Raw genomic sequence first — 21,592 nt, 5'->3', positions numbered from 1 at the left:
CCAAACAGATTCCTCCAAGATTAGTTGTGAAATTCGCTGTTTGTTAATTTTCCCATGATTTGTATTTTTGTGTTGTTAATTGAGGGATTAATATTGGTGTAGACTCATGGGATTAAAATAAAAGCTTTTATTCAGAGTAGTAGCGTCTTTAGTTGCAAGCTGGGAACAGGCAGACAGAGCCATGATTTTTATGCTCACCTGTTGGAGTGGGACTTGAAGTCAGAACGATATGAGGAGAGATGAGACAGTAGCCTAATACGGAAGGAGTGCTGCATTTTTGGATGTGCTGGATCAATTACACTTAATGGGAAAAAAATATCAAAGAACACCAAGCGATGATGTCACTGAATGTCACAACAGACCTGGAGGGGGCAGAGTGACCTGTGTTCTGCTGGTTGATTGACAGCTCAGTAGGTGAATGTGATATGACGTGTTCTTGCCATTAACTACTTGACCTTTCCGGCTGTCTGGACAACGGGGGGTGGGTCACTGCTCGATTCAATTTCTTTGAGCACTTCATTGGAAGGTATTTATAGTAGGTACTCTAAACGTAGCTGGAGTCTTGTTTCACAAAAAGAAAATGTTGGGTGATTGACTGACTCACAGTTGGTACAATCTTCAGGATTTGTTCATTGTCCGTTTGTGTGATAACTGTGCGTATAATCTCCTATCAGAATACTACCTCTTTGCCATGTACTTGACAAAGACAGTACAAAGTGTCCAGAAGTGAGCTTATTAACAATTATTGGCTCTGTTGTTCACTCTGGGCATTTATTGCTCAGACTGTGCTCTCTTACCTTTGCTGCAGCTCTGAGTCAATGCATCTGGGAAGGGTCAGACTCTGAGTTTTTGTATTTGCTTATTTAAAGGGAGGTTCTGGAATCATTTTGGGTTTAACTGGATGATGGACAAAGGGATGGCCAGCCAAACTGCTTCCAGGAGCTGAGTTGGCAGTTTAACGACTGTAATGCTGCTGGTTTTTAATGCTGCTTTAATGCCACTGAGCTCACTGACTTTGTAGAGAAACATTTTCCTGATAAATACGGGGTTGCAGGGATAGGGTGGGGTGGGGAGGAGTTGGGTCAGGGTAAGATGCACTTGGGAGGGGTGGTGCAGACTCGATGGGTCGAATGGCCTCCATCTGCTCCTGTAGGCTGTCCATGATTCGATACCATTGGCCATCAGGCTTTCCCAGGCCTCAGAAAGCCTGGGTGGGAGGTGAGAAGGGGGAGAAACATTGCAGCACTGCTTGTGGGTCAGGAGAAACAGCAGTGCCTCATCTCAGCTCATCAGGCTTCTCTATTTGCATGGAGTTGGGTCCATCTTGTTACCCATTGGATGCCCGTTGTAATCCAAATGAATCATAGAATCCCTACAGTGTGCCTAACAAGTCCACACTGACCCTTCAAAGAGTATCCCACCTAGACCCATTCCCCTAACCTATATTTACCCCTGACTAATGCAACTAACCTAAACATCCCTGGACACCATGGGTAATTTCCCATGGCCAGTTCACCTAACCAATGCAACTTTGATTTGTGGGAGGCAGCTGGAGCACCCAGAGGAAATCCGCACAGACACGGGGAGAACGTGCAAACTCCACACAGACAGTCGCCCAAGGCTGGAATTGAACCTGGGTCTCTGGTGCTGTGAGGAAGCAGTGCTTGCCGCTGAGCAACCGTACAACCCCAAACATTTGTGCTTTAATGAGGGAAGGGGTAGAGTTGAGTTCTGCTCTCGAGTTGTGGAATGGAACCATCTCCTTGCAATGAGAGCAACACCCTGAGATCTGAGATCAGAGCTCCCTCACTTTCCCACTAATAGCTGAGGCATCTGAATTACTCAGCTCTTCTATCTTCAATGAGCAGCCAAGCTTTTCTTTAAAGAACAAGAAATATGAAGCCCTTCAGTGCAAACGCAGGCCATTTGGCCCACACTAACCCAGACCCACCCCATCCCTGTATTGCCCATGGCTAGCCTGTAGACTGTGGGCAATTCAGCATGGCCAATCCACCCTCGCCTGCACGACTTTGGAACGTGGGAGGAAGCCACACAGACACAGGGAGAATGTGCAAACTCCATGCAGACATGTGCCTGAGGGTGGAATCAAACCCAGATTTCTACTGCTGTGAGGTAGTCGTGCTAACCACTGAGCTACTGTTGATCAAGTTGATACTCCAGTCACCTGACCCCTCTGCCTATCTAACCTACCCTGGTTAAGACCCAGTATTAACTGTCTCTCTCTATCTCTCTTCTGTTTCAGCGCAATCCCCCAATTATCGTCAATGATCTGTTCGAAGATATCAAGGATGGTGTAATGCTACTTGCCCTCTTGGAAGTTCTCTCGGGACAGAATCTGGTGAGTTTTTCAGCTTGAAACCAGTGCAGTGCCACCATCTCTCCTGCCAACTCGTCAGTGAGCAGCTGGACAATGAGTTACAATTCCAATCTGATTCAAGCAGGATTGTGGTACAAATACTCTCAGTGCATTATCTGGGTTGAAGAGGGAATACCTAAAATCATACAGTGCAAGGAGGCTGTTCACTCCTTCATGTCCGCGCCTCCTCTTTAAAAGAGCCAACTCACTCGACCGTACTACCCTGGTTCCTTCTGTACATGTTTCCTTTTCAAATATTCTGCTTCCGAAGTTGCTGCTAAATATGTGCCACCACTATCCCTTCACACACACAGTACATTCCAGATCCTAATACGCTCTGTGCCACCTTCAACTCTCCTCCGGCCCATTTGTCAATTATCTTCACCCCTTGTCCCTTGAATCCTGGCCCACCTGCCAGTGGGAACTGTCTCTTCCTGTTTCCTTGTCAAAACCCTCGGAACAACTCCGTGAAATCTCCCCTTAACCTTCTCCGTCTGAGGTGAAAAGCTCTAGTTTTTTCGGTCCCTCCGTGGAACTGTAAGCCCGTCATCACTCCCTCCATTTTAATAAATCTCTTTCCAAGGCTTTGACGTCTTCCCTAGAATGTGGGCACAGTACTCCCAACTCATGACAGGCGGTGACAGGCGAAGTTTTAGCACAATTCCCTTGGCTTTATGGATGATGCCTATTTTGTAAACTCAGTGGATTCTGAACGCTCATATTTGAAAAACCTCCTGAATTCCCCTCGTCACCATCACAGAGATACGTGCCCTTGCTCCCCTTGGTATCTGAGTGCTTCTTAGAACTGTGCTGACATACCCATTCTCGTTCAGCTTCCAGGAATCACCACCAGAATTGCATGTGAGGATGTTAACATTAAGATATAATAAAGCTTGATCACAGTGCACCCATAGATAAAGAGCCATCAGATGCTGCCTACCACAGCTCATACATATGCGAATGCCATTGGGTTGAAATACCAGGCACTAGCTGGTTCTTGTAAGGTTGGACTCTATTCAGGAGGAAGATGATGCTTCAGCCTTTCATACTTAGAATCATAGAATCCCTACAGTGTGGAAGCAGGCCATTCGGCCCATTACATCCACACTGCCCCTCTGAAGAGCTTCCCACCCAATCCTTGAAACCCCGCATTTCCCATGGTTAATCTATCCATCCTTGGTCACCATGGGCAATTTAGCATGCCCTATCCTCCACATCTTTGGACTGTGGGAAGAAACCAGAGCACCTGGAAGAAATCCACCCAGACATGGGGTGAATGTGCAAGCTCCACACGGTCACCCAAAGGTGGAATCAAACATGGGCCCTTGGCGCTGTGAGGCAGCAGTGCTAACCACTGTGCCACCCTGTCAGTCAATGTATCTTTTCGCTTCTGAGAACAGCCATAGAGAGTGGGCATAACAGGCCTAATGCTGAGTCATGAACCCAGTTCCTCCTTGGATTCACAGTGACAGTGTGCCCACTTTGGTCTGATGTTCGAGTCTCATACAGCTCTGCCTGTCCAACTGCTCCAAAGATGCACTCGTGAAGGCAATGTATTTCCAAAGTGAGGTGTGTGGGATGTGGAGGGGAAATTAAGGGCAGAGGTGTTTCTGTGCACCTACTGTCCTGGTCTTTCTACAGTTTGAGGGTTGGAAGTGCTGAAGCCAAGCCTTGTCAAATTGCTGTAATATACCTCACAGATGGTATACACGCTGCAGCAAAGGAGTGTTGATGCTGGAGGGAATAGATCAGGAAATGGATATTGGGCTTTCAGCCAAGTTGCTTTATCCTGGACCGGATCGAGCTGCTTGAGTGTTGTTGGCGCTGTTCCCATCCAGGCAAATAAAGATTACTCCGTTACACTCCTGACATATGCCACTTTAACGACAGTAAGGGGAGTCCGCCGATGGGTTACTCAACACAGCATATCCAGATTGATGTACTCTTCTGACATAGTATTCATACAGTTTGTCCCACCTATTGTCTGGTCAATGGTCAGCACCTAAGACATTGATAGTGGGGGTTTCAATGATGGCAATGCCATTGACTGTCATCAGAAGTGTCAGCTGCACATTGGAGGATGAAAGATAACTGATGAAAGCCACTATTTTCTTCAGCGCCCTGGAGTTTGCAGAGTTGAGGATAAAGGTCAAAGGCTCCAAAGTGATTTATCAAGCTAGTTACATTATGCCTTGCCAGTTGGGTATTGAATGTAATAGTTTTGGTGGGAAATGTACTTGTGAATAATCTGTGTTCTGGTTTTGCAGCCTTGTGAACAGGGGCGTAAATCAAAACGCATCCACTGGGTGAGCAACATTGGAACAGCTTTGAAGTTTCTGGAGGGCAGACGGGTAAGTGTGAATATCAGCTCTGCTTGCTTCTGGAGTGTCACATTTCTGTGTGAAATCCTTCACTTCGGGACAGCTTTTCAGTGATCACAAATACATCCAGTTGGGGCTAAGCAAGTGCTGATCTAAACTGGAAGTGTGACTCAAACCAGAGTTTATGGGATTGGGTATGACTTTGGTGGCAATAACTATATTTATCGGTGTGTCAAATATTCAGGGACTGTTTACCTGAATCTCTTAGACAAGGAGTGATCCTTCAGGACACGGACTTCTCACTGATGGCTGTACCTCATCTGTGTGGGTTTAAATATCTACTCGGATTTGCAACATGGACCAGAATCATAGAATCCCTAAGTCTGAGAGTAGACCATTTGGCCCATTGAGTCCACACTGACCCTCCAAAGAGCATCCCACCCAGACCCACCTTACCTCTATAGCCCTGCATTTCCCATGGCTAACCCACCTAGCCTGCACATCCCTGGACACTATGGGCAGTTTAACATGGCCACTCCATTTAATCTGCACATCTTTGGACTGTGGGAGAAAACAGAGCACCCGGAGTAAACCCACACAGACTTGGGGAGAATGTGCAAACTCCACACAGACAGTCACCTGAGACTGGAATTGAGCCTGGGTCCCTGGCGCTATGAGGCACCGGTGCTAACCACTTACCCATCATGCCACTCAAAGTTTCGACCCCCCCCCCCTCCCCCTCAAGGAATTTTGCTGCTGTTCATTGTTGGTGCAGGAGTTAAGCCTCAACAACTGAGGTGGTGACAAATCAGGCCAGCGCTGTAGCACTATCAAAAACAGAAATTGCAGGAGAAATTCGGCAGGTCTAGCAATACCTGTGGAGAGAAATCAGGGTTAACGTTTCAGATTCTGAAGAAGGATCACTGGTCCTGGAACATTAGATCTGATTTCTCTTCACAGATGCTTTTCCAGCAATTACTGTTTTTGTTTCTGATTTTTAGCATCCACAGTTCTTTCGTTTTTTTTTAACAATGGCTGAGACCATTGAATGAGAACAGGACTGTGCTTTCTTTATCCTTGCGTCTTACAGGTGCCGTGTGTGGCACATTTCAGGTGACACGGTGGCTCAGTGGTTAGCACTGCTGCCTCACAGGAACCTGGGTTTGATTCCACCCTTGGGCAACTGCCTGTGTGGAGTTCGCACATTCTGCGAGGGATTCCTCTGGGTGCTCTAGTTTCCTCCCACAGTCCAAATCTGTGCAGGGTAGGTGGATTAGCCATGGGAAATGCAGAATAGTGGGAATGGGGGCGGGTGCTCTTCAGAGGGTTGGTATGGGCTGAAGGGCCTGCTTCCACACTATAGAGATTCTGCTATGATTTATTTGCTACCCATCCCTATTTGGCCCTCAAACTGGGTGGCCTATGTAGAACGACAGGAGGAAAGCAAATCAACCACATTTGAGGACAAGGTAAATACAGCAGATTACTTTCCCTAAAGGACATGAGTGAACTAAATGAACTTATGTACCAATTGCTAATGGTTGTCATGGTCACCATTAGTGTATTGAAGGTTTATTAATTGAATTTAAATCCCACCAGCACTAGCCTGAATCTCTGGACTACTAGAGCTGAAAATGTGTTGCTGGAAAAGCGCAGCAGGTCAGGCAGCATCCAAGGAACAGGAGAATCGACGTTTTGGGCATAAGCCCAACCTCAGGCCCGAGACTTCGATTCTCCTGCCCCTCGGATGCTGCCTGACCTGCTGCGCTTTTCCAGCAACACATTTTTTTCAGCTCTGATCTCCAGCATCTGCAGTCCTCACTTTCTCCTCTCTGGACTACTAGTCCAGTGACATTATCAATACCACAGAGGAAATAACCTTTCCCCATTAAACTGAATTTTATTTTAAAAATGCACCTATTAAAAAAAAAACACTTGCCGTTCTCCCCCTCCAGTGGATGTAGTCTCATGATCTGAAGGTTCATCCTCCAACTGGATGTTTGCCATCTCTGGCACCATTCTGCTTGTAATAACTGTTTGACAGGGTTACGCCAAAGTGACTAAATTGGGTCAAAGGTTCAGTTTTGTTTCTGATCTAAACTCATCTTCAGTGAAAATGCTGGTTTCCTAATGTCAGTCTCTGTGACCGAGTCCCCAAAAGGAACTCACTGTGTGTCCCACTCCAACCCTTTCTCCTTCACCTTGTTGGAATTCTTGCTTGGGGACGGGATGGGGTTGAAATCCCTGGTGCCCCATTTTTCTATTCCCCCCCCACCCAGCTTCCCACATCAGGAGTATCTGGTGGGGAAGTGGGGGGGTTGGGGAATCGAAGGACTTTGCACTGCTGTAGATTTACTGCTTCATGCTGCTGTGCATTGTATCACCTTGAAGGCAGTTGCCGTGGTAACGTTTTTGGTGCTGACTCCATAGAATAAAATGTGCAAAAAAGATAACAGAGAAAGATTGGGGGGGAATAACAAAGGAATGCAAAAGCTCTTTTCAGAAATAAAGGTGAAATAATTACTTATTACGATGTTAAAAATTAATAATCACCAGGTATAATCCATCAGGTTTATTTGGAAGCTTCCAAATAGAGTCCTGTTGGACTATAGATGCACAGTGGCTCAGTGGTTAGCACCACTGTCTCACAGCACCAGAGACCCGGCTTCAATTCCCACCTCAGGCAACTGTCTGTGTGGAGTTTGTACATTGTCTGTGTGGGTATCCTCCAGGTGCTCAGGTTTCCTTCCACAGTCCAAAAATGTGCAGGTTAGGTGAATTGGCCACGCTAAATTGCCTGTAGTGTTAGGTGAAGGGGTAAACGAAGGGGAATGGGTCTGGGTGGGTTGCTGTTCAGGGGGTCGGTGTGGACTTGTTGGGCCGAAGGGCCTGTTTCCACACTGTAAAGTAATCTAACCTATAACCTGGTGTTGTGTGATTTTTAACTTTGTCCACCCCAGTCCAACACCGGCTCCTGCAAGTCATAACTTATTACGATGACATTTAGCATGAGATGACAAACAAAGTAATGTGGATGGTGGAAATAATACATAAAATTGCTGCTGTGGGGGTAGGGGATTCGCTCAGAGTAAATTGGATCCATCAGGTAAGTGAAATGGCATTTATCTCCTCATGGTATTATCTCTGGATTGTTAATCCAGAGACGAAAAGTGTGGTGCTGGAAAAGCACAGCTGATCAGGCAGCATCCGAGGAGCAGGACAGTCGATGTTTTGGGCATAAACCCTTCATCAGGAATATTGAGGGGGAAGGGGGACTGAGAGATAAATGGGGATGGGGGTGGGGCTCAGGGAAAAGCTATTTGCGAAGGCCATTGGTGGATGCAGGTGGGGGTTAATAGAGATAGGTCAGATAGGAGGGTGGAGTGGATTGGTGGGAAGGAAGATGGACAGGTCGGATAGTTCAAGAGGGCGGTGCCGAGTTGGAGGGTTGGACCTGGGATGAGCTGGGTTGGGGTGAGGTTTGGAAACTGGTGAAGCCGATGTTGATGACGTGTGGTTGGAGGGTTCCAAGGTGTTCCCTCCCCAGTTGTCAGGTGGCTTGGATTTATCAGTGGAGGAGACCCAGGACTTGTGTGTCCTTGGGAGAGTGTGAGGGGGAGTTGAAATGGTTCGGCCACAGGGCGGTGGGGTTGTTTGGTGTATGTGTCCCCAGGGTATTCCCTGAAACACTCCAGTTAGTGTTTTGGGGACCCATGTTCGAATCTTGCCAGGGCAGATGGTCGGATTTGAATTCAATAAATATCTGGAGTTAAAAGTCTAGGGATGACCACGAATCCATTGTCAATTGTTGGAAAAGCTCACCTGGATCACTAATGTCCTTCAGGGAAGGAAATCTGCCATCTTTACCTGGTCTGGCCAACATGTGACACCAGGCCTACAGCAATGTGGTTGACTTTTAACTGCCCTCTGGACAATTAGGGGTGGGCAATAAATGCTGGCCTCACTAGAGCTGCCCACATCACGTGAATGAATTAAAAAAAACTCCTGCTGAGAGAGCCAGGAAACTTATCCAACACAGATTAAATTCAAAATAATAGCTGAAGTGTGGGCCTGGATACCCACCATTTTATAACTAAAATCACAATGTTTTATCATTCCAGCCTGAATGATATAATGGATTTAAACAGTTAAATTCTGAAGAGGTTATGTAAACATAGCTTATAGGAAGTGAGGACTGCAGATGCTGGAGACCAGAGTTGAAAAATGTGATGCTGGAAAAACACAACAGGCCAGGCAGCATCCGAGGAACAGGAGAATCGATGTTCGGGCATAAGCCCTTCTTCAGGAATGAGGCTGGTGTGCCAGGCGGGCTGAGATAAAAGGTGGGGGGAGGGGCGCTGGGAATACAATCGTATGCCCAGCACGCTAAATATAGCTTGTGTTTAGAACAGAAATCCAACATTTTCCCAGCGTCCATCAGTTCTGAGGAAGAGTCACCAGAGCTGGAGCATTAACGCTGAGTTCTCTCCACAGGTGCTGCCAGATCTGCTGAGCTTTTCCAAACAATTTCTGTTTTTCTTTCGAGAAGGCAGATCGAGATGTTTAAAATGTTGAAAGTCGAATCGAAAGAGTAGACCCAGAGGAAGTATATCAGACAAGGGACTTCAGGACAAGGGATGACCACCTTGGAATTAGAACTAAACTGTTCAGGAGTGACCAAATTGCGGAAGTCTGGAATGCTGTCCACCAGATGGTTGTTGTAGTTGCTGGTCAGTTGGAGCTTTCAGGAGTGAGATCGATGGATATTTGTTAGGTAAGGTGGAGCATTGGCAAATGGAGTTGGAGTACAGATCCACCTGGATTTAATTGAATTACAGAGCAAGGCTGACTGGCTTCCCCTTTCTGTGCTACTGTTGGCTTCCTGAAGGTTAATGTATTTGAAGCAAACAGGTTAAGGGTCTGAGCTTGAATCTTGGAAGAAGGAATATCATACGAAACTGTTAAGTATTCACGAACTGACATTGCTGGTAGGAAGCTGTACACGAAAGATGTTGCAAAGTAAAGGAGTCTTATTGCAGGTTGAGAGGAGCCCGCGAGAGCTCACAGATTCACTTGTGAAATTAACACCAAAGACATAGACCTTTGTAAACAGTTGGGGTGGAACAGCTAACGGTTGCGTTGCATGCAGACAGAGCAAAGCATTTGACTAACCAAACACAAAATCTCTTTAATTCTTTTTGTCACGCTGCCAGTCGGTCTACAGAGGATCACCGGTCAGTGATCTCAGCATCACAAAACTCGTTTTTCCAGCCTGGTTGTGTTTGTGTAACGTGCTGTTTGCTGTTTCATGTGTTCCATCTGTGGCAAATCATCAATACACAAATACTCATTCCCTGCTGTTCATTAAATGGAATCTCGCATGTGTCATTGTCTTTCAAGTGGAAACTTACACATGTCCTGAAATTTAACATCAGTTTTTCACCACCCACACCCCACCCTCTGAAATGCCCTTTAGAAACCTCTCCGCCTCAACATTTACCTCTTTGATCAAACTTGCTGCTATTTTTCGAATATTCCCAGCGCTGACTGAGTGTTGTTTATTTTAATTGCTGTTTGAGATGTTTAAGTGCACAATTGTTTCACTGCTGAGTGCTATTACTGGCCTAGCTTCTTTCAGTATCTCTTCCTCTAGTGTACGAGGTTTGTCAGCAGTTACCATTAGCAGAACAGGCCTCCTCCTCACTGAAACCTCCTTGGTTAATTTAGTATTCTCTCTGACAGATGCCTTCAAACAATCTCGGAACACAGCGCTCCGCGTTTGTTTGCTGATGGCAATTTTCCTTTCTTTTTACTTAGGAAGATGAGCTTTCAGATGTGTTTTAATTTTTTTTTTACTTTGAGATAACTTTGAAAGGAAGAGTCAGGTTCGTATAATTGCATTTTTATCACATCTTTTCATCACCTTGGTCCTAAAGCCAATGTAGTATTTTTGAACCATTGTAATGTAGCAATGGGGGCTCGGCTAGCTCAGTTGGCAATGTAAAGGGACGTCAACAGCGTGGGTTCAATTCCCACACCAGCTGAGGTTACCATGAAGGACCCTCCTTCTCAACCTCTCCCCTCCTCTAAGGTGCAGTGAATCTCAGGTGAAACCACCAACCGTTCACTCTGCTGTGAGAGAGCAGCTGTATGATCTGCTAAGGTGACTTTATGTTTTAGAAGATAAAAGAATCCCTCCACTGTGGAAACAGGCCATTTGGCCCAACAAATCCACACCAACCCTCTGAAGAGTAACCCACCCAGACCCATTCCCCTTCCCCTTCCCTATTCCTCTACATTTATCCCTGAGTAATGCACCTGGCCTACACATCCCTGAACACTACAGGCAATTTAGCATGGCCAATTCACCTAACCCGCACATCGTCGGACTGTGGGAGGAAACCGGAGCACCTGGAGCAAACCCACTCAGACACGGGGAGAATGTGCAAACTCTACACAGACAGTCAGCCGAGGCTGGAATCGAACCTGGGCCCCTGATGCTGTGAGGCAGCAGTGCTAACCACTGAGCCACCATGTCGCTGTGTATGATGTGGCATATACAGATCCAAATTCTGCACAGTGTTAGAGACCAGACCAACCTCTTCAAAGTATTCAGGAGATAGTCTAGACCCTAATTTTTTTTTATTTTAAAGGTAAACATAAGGTGTTGTGTTCCAGTTGCGGTTCAATTGGTTAAACTGCAGATTTAAGATAAAACATACTTTATTTATTCACTATAGTTAAAATACAACAAAAGAAAGAAAGAATTGGAATAACAATGCTATTGAAAAACTTGACAACATAATAGATACAGTAACTATTACTAATTAACTGTTCCAGTCTAGTAACATCTCATAAACACACCCTTGGCAAAAGGCAAATTCAGAAAAAGGATTGTCTCACATGCGACTCCCATAGCAGGCAGAGAACACTCGGTTTTGGCTGTAAACGAGAGAGGGAAAAAAATAGCTTCCACCCCTTCAAGACCGTGAGAGCAACCAGAAATTCTGGTTCTGTGAGCGCTCGACCACACCCATTCAGGCTGCTTCTATTGCTCTGACTGAAAAACACCCAAGACTTTGTAAGCCGTTTATCTTCTCAGAACTGCTCGGCACCTGTTCCTCACTCTCTCTGTAAAATAAACCAGGACAAAACGCCCCTCTTAAAACCACAGCATCGTCGCATCAGTAAAAATTCTACAAACAGCAATTAGATTAAGACTTCTAATGAAGTAATTTGGTGAGGTGACCAGACTGATCTCCCCTGTAGGATTCCATGGGATCCCTCATATTCACCTTGTGGGTGGGGAGCGGGACAGTTTACCTCATTGGTAGCGAAGTCATTTTGGATGTCCTGATGTTGCTAATGGTGCGATGTAAATGAACAGTGTTTCATTCTATTTTTTAACAATGGCCAGAGGAGGCAAGACCATTTCCTAGAGTCATGGGGTCATAGAGACGTACAGCTCAGAAACAGACCCTTTTGTCCAACTTGTCCATGCCAACCAGATATCCTAATGTAATCTAGTCCCACTTGCCAGCACTTGGCCCGTATCCCTCTAAACCTTTCTTGTGCATATACCCATCCAGATGCCTGTTAAATGCTGTAATTGTACCAGCCTCCACCACTTCCTCTGGCAGCTCATTCCATACACGCACCACCATCTGAGTGAAAACATAGGTTCGTTTTAAATCTTGCCCCTCCCACTTTAAACCTATTCCGTCTAGTTTTGGCATCCCCTGCCCTTTGGAAAAGACCTTGTCTGTTCACCCTATCCATGTCCCTCGTGATTTTGTAAACCTCTATAAGGTCAGCTCTCAGCCTCCAACTACTTTCATAGGAGCTCATTGGTGCGTGAAGGAGCAAAAATAGCAGTCATGCAGATGAGTTTGATAAAGATGGAAGTTATAGTATGATGTATTAAGTTCACTCTGTGGAGGATTTGTGAATTACACAATGGGATGTTGAAAACAAGCTGCATTTTTCTTACAGATTAAACTGGTCAACATCAATTCCACTGACATCGTTGATGGGAGGCCATCGATTGTGCTGGGTTTGATCTGGACCATCATCTTGTACTTCCAGGTTGGAATTCTGCGTCTCTTTACACCACCCCATTTTTGACTGAGCAGCTGTGTGTTCTGGGACCAGTGTTATTTTCAATATGGTTTCTCTTCCAACCCACAGATCGAGGAGTTGACCAGTAATCTGTCGCTGCTGTCATCGCTTTCCGGCAGCACCTCCTCCGTGGACAGTGCTGCCAACTCCGAGACTGGGAGCCCCCCGTCCAAGAGGAAGGTCGTCACCAAATTCAAGGGCAGTGCCAAGAAGGCTCTCCTGAAATGGGTGCATTACACTGTGGGAAAGTGAGTGTCACTTCACACCTCCTTCCAGTGGATAAGCAGATGACGTGCGTTGCGTTATCGTTTGTTTTTTTCTGACATTTTGTGCTGCTGTTGTGTTTGGGCCTGAAGTTCAGATTTTCAGCTCTCTCTGGGACTAGGATCAGATGCCAGGGCGAGATTTTTCAGTTGCCATCCGGCTCAATGTGCTGACATGGGGCCTATTCCTCGAGGTAGGCCCCAGTGCAGAAACAGTCCCACGTTACCCTGACGACAGGATCTCCCACCTGGGGTAATGGCCCCTCCTGCAGAATCTTTGATGATAGATCTTAGAGTGCCCGCCTGCCACCCCTCACCCTTTACTTACTTTCTGTCACCCTCTACTGGAAGAACTCTGATTGATCCTGCAGCTTTGATGGTGTTCCCACTACCTTTACCTGGACAGAGATCTTGTTGCTATGTCAATGAAGGTGATGCCCTATTGAATATCCCAGTTATTGACCATTTACCTCCCAGGGCAGGTTCGGGACCCAGAAACAGTCCCAACTTTTACTTCTCACTCACAGACGGAAAATGCAGCCTACTCTCTTTCTCTCTCTCTAGCTCTTTCTTGCTCTCTTTTCCTTTAGTTCTTGCACTTTCTATCTCTCTCTCTATCTCTGAATCACTCCTTCTCTCTTTCTATCTCTCTATCTCTCCCTCTCTCTCTATCTCCATTTCTGTCTCTGTCTCACTCTTTCTCTCTGTCTGTCACTTCATCCTATTCTCTCGCTCTCAATCTCTTTCATCAAATTTCTCTCTCCATCTCTCTCTCCTTTCTCCATCTCAATCTCTCTGTTTCTCTTTATATTTCTTTTCACCTCCCTCTCTCTACCTCCATTGCTTGCTTTCCATCTTCATCTGTCTGTCTCTATCCAACTATATGTCTGGCTGTCTGTCTATCTGTCTATCTATCTTTCCTTTACTACATTGTCTGCCTGACTTCCCTCTCTTCCACTCTCTGTCACTAGTGCTCAGTGTCTGGTCTGGGGAAGCGTGTGGAGTTGGGAGATGCTAAGGGCCTGGTTGTGACATTACTTCCAGCTTACACTTGCCACTTTTCTGTGGGAGGGAATTTGATTCAAACTCCCCATCCCCCTGCGCAGAAAATGGCAAAGTCATTATCAGAGTGTGGGAAAAGCAATCTCAGTGCCCTCCCACCCCTGCCAACATCATTCCCTCCACCATGGCCGAGGGACTAGAGCTGAGATTGAAATCACCCTTTCCCAAGTGGAATGTGGCTACATGGAGTTAGGCCACAGATCAACTGTCATTTCATTGGAAGGTGGAAAAGGGAGGATGTGGAATCTGAGCTGCTCCTGCTTCAGCCTTCCTAGTTTGGTACCAAAATGTCTTTGTTCCCAAATGACTGATGTTCTGATATTATTCTTAGCTGGATAAGATCTGGCCTCAGTTGAGGCAACATCTCCTAATTCCCCCAGTTGAAAGTCGTGCATGTGTCCAACCTTGCATCAGTGAGACAAATTAATTTCAGGCGAAAATCATGTTCTCCTAGAAGGAAGAACTGGTAAGATGTATGAGTGACACATTATGGTCTGACAAGCTCCTTCAATGGAGCTCTAGTATAATTTGTACATTCATTTCCAAATAGCATTGTTTTCTATTTCCCTTCTCTCCCTGCTTGGGCTGTGACAAAGTATTCAAACCCTTTATGGACTGATTCAAATCAGAAGCCTGTGGGGGCTTTAGTGAGGGTACAGAAATGATTTACCAGGATGTTGCCTGGTTTGGAGGGTATTTGTAACGAGGAGAGATTGGACAAACCTGCTTTGTTTTCTCTTGAACGTCGGAGGCAGAGGGGAGACCTGATAGAAATTTTCAAAATTACGAAAGGCACGGTCAGGATCAGAAGAGTCATGGAATCATAGATATGTACAGCATGGAAACAGACCCTTCGGTCCAACTCATCCATGCCGACCAGATATCCCAACCCAATCTAGTCCCATTTGCTAGCACCCGGCCCATATCCCTCTAAACCCTTCCTATTCATATACCCATGCAAATGCCTTTAAATGTTGTAATTGTACTAGCCTCCACCACATCCTCTGACAGCTCATTCCATACACGTACCACTCTGCGTGTAAAAGTTGCCCCTTAGGTCCCTTTTCTATCTTTTCCCTCTCACCCTAAACCAATGCCCTCTAGTTACGGACTCCCACACCCCAGGAAAAAGACCTTGTCTATTTACCCTATCTATGTCCCTAATGATTTTATAAACCTCTATAAAGTCACCCCTCAGCCTCCGACACTCCAGGGAAAACAGCCCCAGCCGATTCAGCCTCTCCCTATAGCTTAAATCTTCCAACCCTGGCAACATCCATGTAAATCTTTCTGAACCCTTTCAAGTTTCACAACATTCTTCTGATAGGAAGAAGACCAGAATTGCACACAATATTCCAATAGTGGCCTAACCAATGTCCTGTACAGCCGCAACATGACCTCCCAACTCCTGTACTCAATACTCTGACCAATAAAGGAAAGAATACCAAACACCTCCTTCACTATCCTATCTACCTGTGACTCCACTTTCAAGGAGCTATGAACCTGCACTCCAAGGTCTCTTTGTTCAGCAGCACTCCCCAGGACCTCAGATGGAGTCTTTCTCCCATGGTAGAAATGTCAATACTTGGCAGCATGGGTTTAAGGTAAAAGGGGGTAAGTTTAAAGGAGATGTGAGAGGCAGGTTTTTTTTATACAGAGGGCAGTAAGTGCTTGGAATGTGCTGCCAGAGGTGAAAGCCAATACAAGACTTAAGAGGCATCCCGACAGGTACATGAATAGAGACAAAAAAAACTGCAAGTGCTGGAATCCAAATTAGACAAGCTGGAGGCTGGAAGAGCACACCAAGGCAGACAGCATCAGGAGATATGGATAGTGTAGAGGCAAGAGGTTTGTAGTTGCAGAAAGGTGTCCCATGTTAGTGCAGGCTTGGTGGGCCGAAGGGCCTGTTACTGTGCAGGACTGTTCTATGCTCTTTATCACCGTGATTTGTGTAATCCGTCCCAAACATGTTGCTGCCGCTTGGGATGCCCATTTAATGCTTCATACTTGGTGCGACGCCAAACTGAAGCTTGGGGAGATGGTGGGAGTGGGGGAGAGTTGCTGAGTGGGCCTGGTGGGAGGAGAGGTTCAAACACTGAGGGCTACAAGAGACAATTGAAGGCAGGCGGGCTCTGTCAGCCTCAGCGATCGAGTCTCTGAGCTGGATTAGTCTGTGTCACTGACACCTGACCCTTCCCAAAAAAAGGTCATGTGCTTTGAAAGCGCCCTCACACTCAATCTTTCGCCTGGGCACCCTACAGCCCGGATTAAGTTCTCAAATTTCAAATTGGGCCTTGATTTTTAAAGTCAAAAAGTATGGTGCTGAAAAAGCACAGCAAGTGAGGTAACATCCAAGGAGCAGGAGAATCGATATTTCAAGCATAAGCACTTCATCAGACATTCCTGATGAAGGGCTTATGCTCAAAACGGTGACTCTCTTGCTCCTCAGATGCTGCCTGACCGGCTGTGCTTTTCCAGCACAACACTTTTTGATTGCGGTGTCCAGCATCTGCAGTCCTCAATTTCTCCCCCTTGACTTTTAAAACAGGAAGTCTAATGGCGAGCATCTAACAATTGTTGTAAAGACCCACCCGGTTCTCTATGACCTTTAGGGTAGGGAATCTGCCATCCTGACCTGGTCAGGCCTACATGTCACCCCAGAGCTACAGCGATTTGGTTGACTCTTAATTGGCAATTAAGCATAGACAATAAATGCAGGCCTTGCCAATGATGTCCTCAATCCATGAGTGAATGTCCAGCCAGGCCATCCCTTTGAGAGAGGACAAAGGGAACATCCAGGGTGTGAGTGAGGCCTGCCTCTGAGTGGCTAAACCTGTCCTATGGCCTGTGGGAACCTTGCAGGCTGAATGGAAGGATCCCACTGGGCTTTCTTTCATTGGTCTTCAGACCTGGATGGAGTATTGGCTGCATGAGGGTGTGGATTCAAGATTAGAGTGGTGCTGGAAAAGCACAGCAGCATCCGGGGAGCAGGAAAAGCGACATTTCAGGCAAAAGCCCTTCATCAGGAATGGGCTCCTGATGAAAGGCTTTTGCCCGAAACGTCGATTTTCCTGCTCCCCGGATGCTGCCTGACCTGCTGTGCTTTTCCAGCAGCATTCTAACCTTGACTCCAATCTCCAGCATCTGCAGTACCCACTTCTGCCTCAGGGTGTGGATTCCCAATGCCTGGCTCTGTGAAAATGGCCTGGAATGGGCCGGAGGGTGGGACCCAGGGAACCGGAGCGCAGGCCCGTGGCGCTGTTTAGGTGCATGGCCTGGATCCGATCCCAGTTTGGATGCACAGCTTTCAATTTGACTTTAAATGGAGCGTGCGGAGGTGTTAGTGACTGTGGTTGGCTTGAAGCAGCTCCTATTTGTGGGAATGGTGCTTTGTCTTTGAGCTCACTATTAGATTAGAGAGAGAAAGGGCAATGGAAACAACAAAAGCTGCTTCTTTAAAGATTCCTGAGAGTGTTGAGGTTGAAAAGACCTCCGAATGGAGTCTTCCTGATACCCAGCAGATGGGTTTTCAGCTCCCATCAGAATTCTAGGATGGCCCAGGGATTCTCCTAAGCTCCAACCCTTTGTGAGGATGTGCACAAATTCGCTGGTCAGTGGCTGTTTGTAACAGTCAAGGAAGGTCATGGGGAAATAGTAAATTTCAGCAGATCTGATCTGCAACCCCCTCCATCACTGGGGCTGGTTTCCAGCCTTTAGAAATCCGGTGGTGGGGGGGGAGCTTTGTTGTGGATTATGACTCTACTCTTTGCGCTCTGCCCTCTGACCTTTGACCCCTGTAGGGTTTAACCTCAAGTGTTCTAATGTAACATGGCTGCTCACAAGCGCGTGCTGTCTGTTTTTGAAGGCGAATTGGTATCGAGGTGAAGGATTTTGGGCAGAGCTGGAGGAGTGGATTCACCTTTCATTCCGTCATTCACGCTATCCGCCCGGATCTGACAGACTTGGAGAAGGTCCGGAGCCGGTCAAACCGGGAGAACTTGGAAAGTGCTTTCTCCATCGCTGAAAATCACCTGGGAATTCCGAGGATCCTCGATCCTGAAGGTACTTGACTTTGGCTCTTGGTTGGTTTGCCGCTCCATCTAAACCTGACAGTATTATCAGGTTGGGAATCTCCTGGAATTCCAAAGGGATTTAGGATGACCGTAACATCCTGTGGATTTAGGATGGCCATAAAGACTTTGAAGAGTGTGCAGGAGAGATTTACTCACATGGTTTGATGTGAAAATAATACAATGGATAAGATTTTAAGGTTATGTGGATAGACTGGAGAAGCTGGGATTACTGTTCTGCGAGCAGAGAAAGGAAAGGGGAGATTGTAAAATTATGAAGGGTTTGAATAAAGTCCATAAAGAGAAATAATCTCCAACAGATGATGGGTGAGCAACCAGAAGACCCAGACTTAAGGGGATTGGTTAAAAAAGAGAGAGGCAACATGAGCAGCAGTGCTATAAAAACACAAGTGAAGGGCTAAGGAATGCTGTGTTTGATAGACTGTGGATGCAAATTCAACAGTTACCTTCAAATGGAATTGAATAAAGGCATGAAGGAGAGAAAGATTATAAGTGTATGGGAAAAATCCGCAGAATGGGGCTAGCTAGTTTCGTAAGAATGTGTTTAATCGTGATTGCCCTCTTCTGAGCTCAGCTCTTCTATGATGACCCCTTTCAGCCACTATCAAACCAGTGGGAGTCCAGCTTTATTCAAGAGGTCTTCCAGGCAGAGTCGGTGCAAGTAAACGGGACAAATCTCAACCCCATTGCCCAGAGGTTGAGTGCGCTATTAGCTTCAGTACTGAGGGAGTGCTGCATTGTCAGGGAGGGTAGTGCTGTATTTTAGGTAAGGCATTACTCTGAGACCCCTGGGCTTCAGTGGATGTGTCTCACGATGCTGGCCGACATTTGTGGGTAGCATGGTGGTTCAATGGTTAGCACTGTTACCTCACAGTGCTAGGTACCCAGGTTCCATTCCCACCTTGGGTGACTGTCTGTCTGGGGTTTGCGTGTTCGCCCCTGTGTCTGTGTGGGTTTGCTCTGGTTTCCTCCCACAATCCAGGCAAGTGCAGGTCAGGTGAATTGGCCATGCTAAATTGCCCATCGTGTTAGGTATATTAGTCTGGGGTAAAGGTAGGGGAATGGGTCTGGGTGGGTTATCCTTCGGAGGGTCAGTGTGGACCTGTTGGGCCGAAGGGCCTGTTTCCATACTGTAGGGAATCTAATCTAACATTTAACCCTTAATCTATAGCACCTCCCCTTCGTCAACCCAACAAGACAATTAGGCAGGCATTCATTTGTGAAATCATGCCAATGTTTCAAAGAATAATTAATTGCTGGAAAGTGATCTGGGTTCTCATGAGAGTGTGAGATAGATGCATTAGAAGGGCAGGCTGTTTCTGAGATGCCTGTTGATGGAAAATTTCTTCAAATTCAGGAACGTCATTGAAGGTTCAGTCTCAGCCAGCAGTACCTACCATGGCTAAGGCAGGCAGGTAAACTTCTCTCATCCCTCAGAGCAGTATGTGAACCCTCACTTAGAATTTGGGACTTCTCTGATCTGCTTGGCTGCCCCGTACATTCAGGACTATCTCGATTCTGGGACACGTTTATACTGTCAGATTTTGCATATAGTGTTTTTGAATTTACAGCACAGAAACAGGCTGTTTGGCTCAGGTTGGTGTTATGTTCAAGTGGAAATATCTTCTCTCCACTTACAGGTTGATGAGATAATAAACACAGCCACTTAGTGTGTCACGGTGGCTCAGTGTTTGGCACTGACACCCCTTGGGACCTGGGTTCGATTCCAGCCGCAGGCGCCTGTCTGTGTGGACTTTGCACATTCTCCCCGTGTCTGCGTGGGTTTCCCCCAAGTGCTCTGGTTTGCTCCCACAGTCCAAAGGTGTGCAGTTTAGGTGGATTGGCCATGGGAAATATAGGGTAGGCGACTGGGTGGGATACTCTTCAGTTTGTCAGTTTGATTGGCTTACTTTCACAATGTAGGGAGACACTGACTACATCCTGTGAACATGACAATAATGTGTATATAGCCATATAACTCCTTTAGTCTAGATTAGAGTGGTGCTGGAAAAGCACAGCAGTTCAGGCAGCATCCGATGAGCAGTAAAATCGACGTTTCGGGCAAAAGCCCTTCATCAGGAATTCAGGAATATATAACTCCTTTAGCACATTGCTAATGTGCCAGATACTGCTAATGCTAAAACCACATTAAAAGACCCTGAGGAGTACTTATGGTTGCATTTTTATTTTTTTTTCTTCTTTTGAAAACTCTGCTTTCTTAAAATCATCATTTGATACAAAGAAAAGCCATTGTAATAGTAAACAATATCTACAGCTACGTAGGATTTTAAATTGTACTTATATTTTGAAAGTACTTTTCATCAAATAATTTCCAAGAATGAGACAATCAGCAAATTATTCATGGAGATTCATACACTGGTTTTCCCAAAGCAAACTAACTCAACAGTTTCTTGAGAAACTAATTTCCAAATGCCAGAGAGAACATATCAGCATTTCATAGAGTTTACAAAAAGCAGCATCCTTTGGAATGGAAATAACTGTGGTTATATTTTTAATAATGTCTACTTAATCTAACATTAACTCAATGCATCCCAACTAAAATTAGTTAATCTCCCTTTAATGAGTCTATATATTTGCATCTATTCTATTTCTGAGAAAGTGCACACTTTATCAAAGCTTTTTACCTTGAACTCATCAGGCCATTTTGCAAGAATACCCCTGTAAAGGGGAACAACAATTTATACTATATGATGAGAGAGCACTGATTGGTTGTGTGGACTCTAATTGCCAACCAATCAGTGCTCTTCCTTCATGCATTGTAAGTGCGTATTTTCTCAGAACTACTCAATCCTGTGTTTCATCTTACTCTCTTCCCAGTCTCTTCACTGTAGACAATCTACTTACAGTCATAGAGTCATATAGATGTACAGCACAGAAATAAACCCTTCGGTCCAACTTGTCCATGTCAACCCAATCTAGTCCCATTTGTCAGCAGTTGGCCTATATTCCTCCAAACCCTTCCTATTCATATACCCATCCAGATGCCTTTTAAATGTTGTAATTGTACCAGCCTCCACCATTTCCTCTGGCAGCTCATTCCATACATGCACCATCCTCTGCGTGAAAAAGTTGCCCCTTAGGTCACTTTTATATCTTTCCCTTCTCACTCTAGACCTATGCCCTCTCGTTCTGGACTCCCCCACCCCAGGGAAAAGACTTTGTCTATTTACTCTATCCATGCCCCTCATGATTTTATAAACCTCTGTAATGTCACCCCTCAGCCTCCAACACTCCAGGGAAAACAGCCCTCGTGCATTTAATCTCTCCCTATAGCTCAAAATTTACTGTACTCTGACTGTATTTCTGAATGTTCCAGGCCTGGTTTGGCGTAGTGGTTGC

At 45.9% G+C, this 21,592-nt stretch overlaps 1 protein-coding gene across 16 annotated transcripts in view; it reads left to right on the top strand.

The window, feature by feature from the left end:
* The window catches only part of LOC140483251 (nesprin-1-like), a 585,321-nt gene that overhangs the window by 100,558 nt on the left and 463,171 nt on the right, over positions 1 to 21,592 (top strand). For 13 of the 16 annotated variants that reach the window (XM_072581374.1, XM_072581377.1, XM_072581380.1 and 10 more), the window contains exons 3-8: positions 2,264 to 2,359; positions 4,645 to 4,728; positions 9,912 to 9,932; positions 12,691 to 12,783; positions 12,886 to 13,064; positions 18,007 to 18,203. In XM_072581374.1, coding sequence (XP_072437475.1) covers positions 2,264 to 2,359; positions 4,645 to 4,728; positions 9,912 to 9,932; positions 12,691 to 12,783; positions 12,886 to 13,064; positions 18,007 to 18,203 — 670 coding nt within the window. The remainder of the gene's footprint in view (positions 1 to 2,263; positions 2,360 to 4,644; positions 4,729 to 9,911; positions 9,933 to 12,690; positions 12,784 to 12,885; positions 13,065 to 18,006; positions 18,204 to 21,592) is intronic. The other 3 variants (XM_072581386.1, XM_072581388.1, XM_072581375.1) reach the window with 1 other exon arrangement.

This window comes from Chiloscyllium punctatum, chromosome 11 (assembly GCF_047496795.1).
Source record: "Chiloscyllium punctatum isolate Juve2018m chromosome 11, sChiPun1.3, whole genome shotgun sequence".
Classification (NCBI taxonomy): domain Eukaryota; kingdom Metazoa; phylum Chordata; class Chondrichthyes; order Orectolobiformes; family Hemiscylliidae; genus Chiloscyllium; species Chiloscyllium punctatum.
The sequence above is the reverse complement of the archived record's forward strand: the minus strand, read 5'-3'. Positions and strand labels throughout refer to the sequence as shown.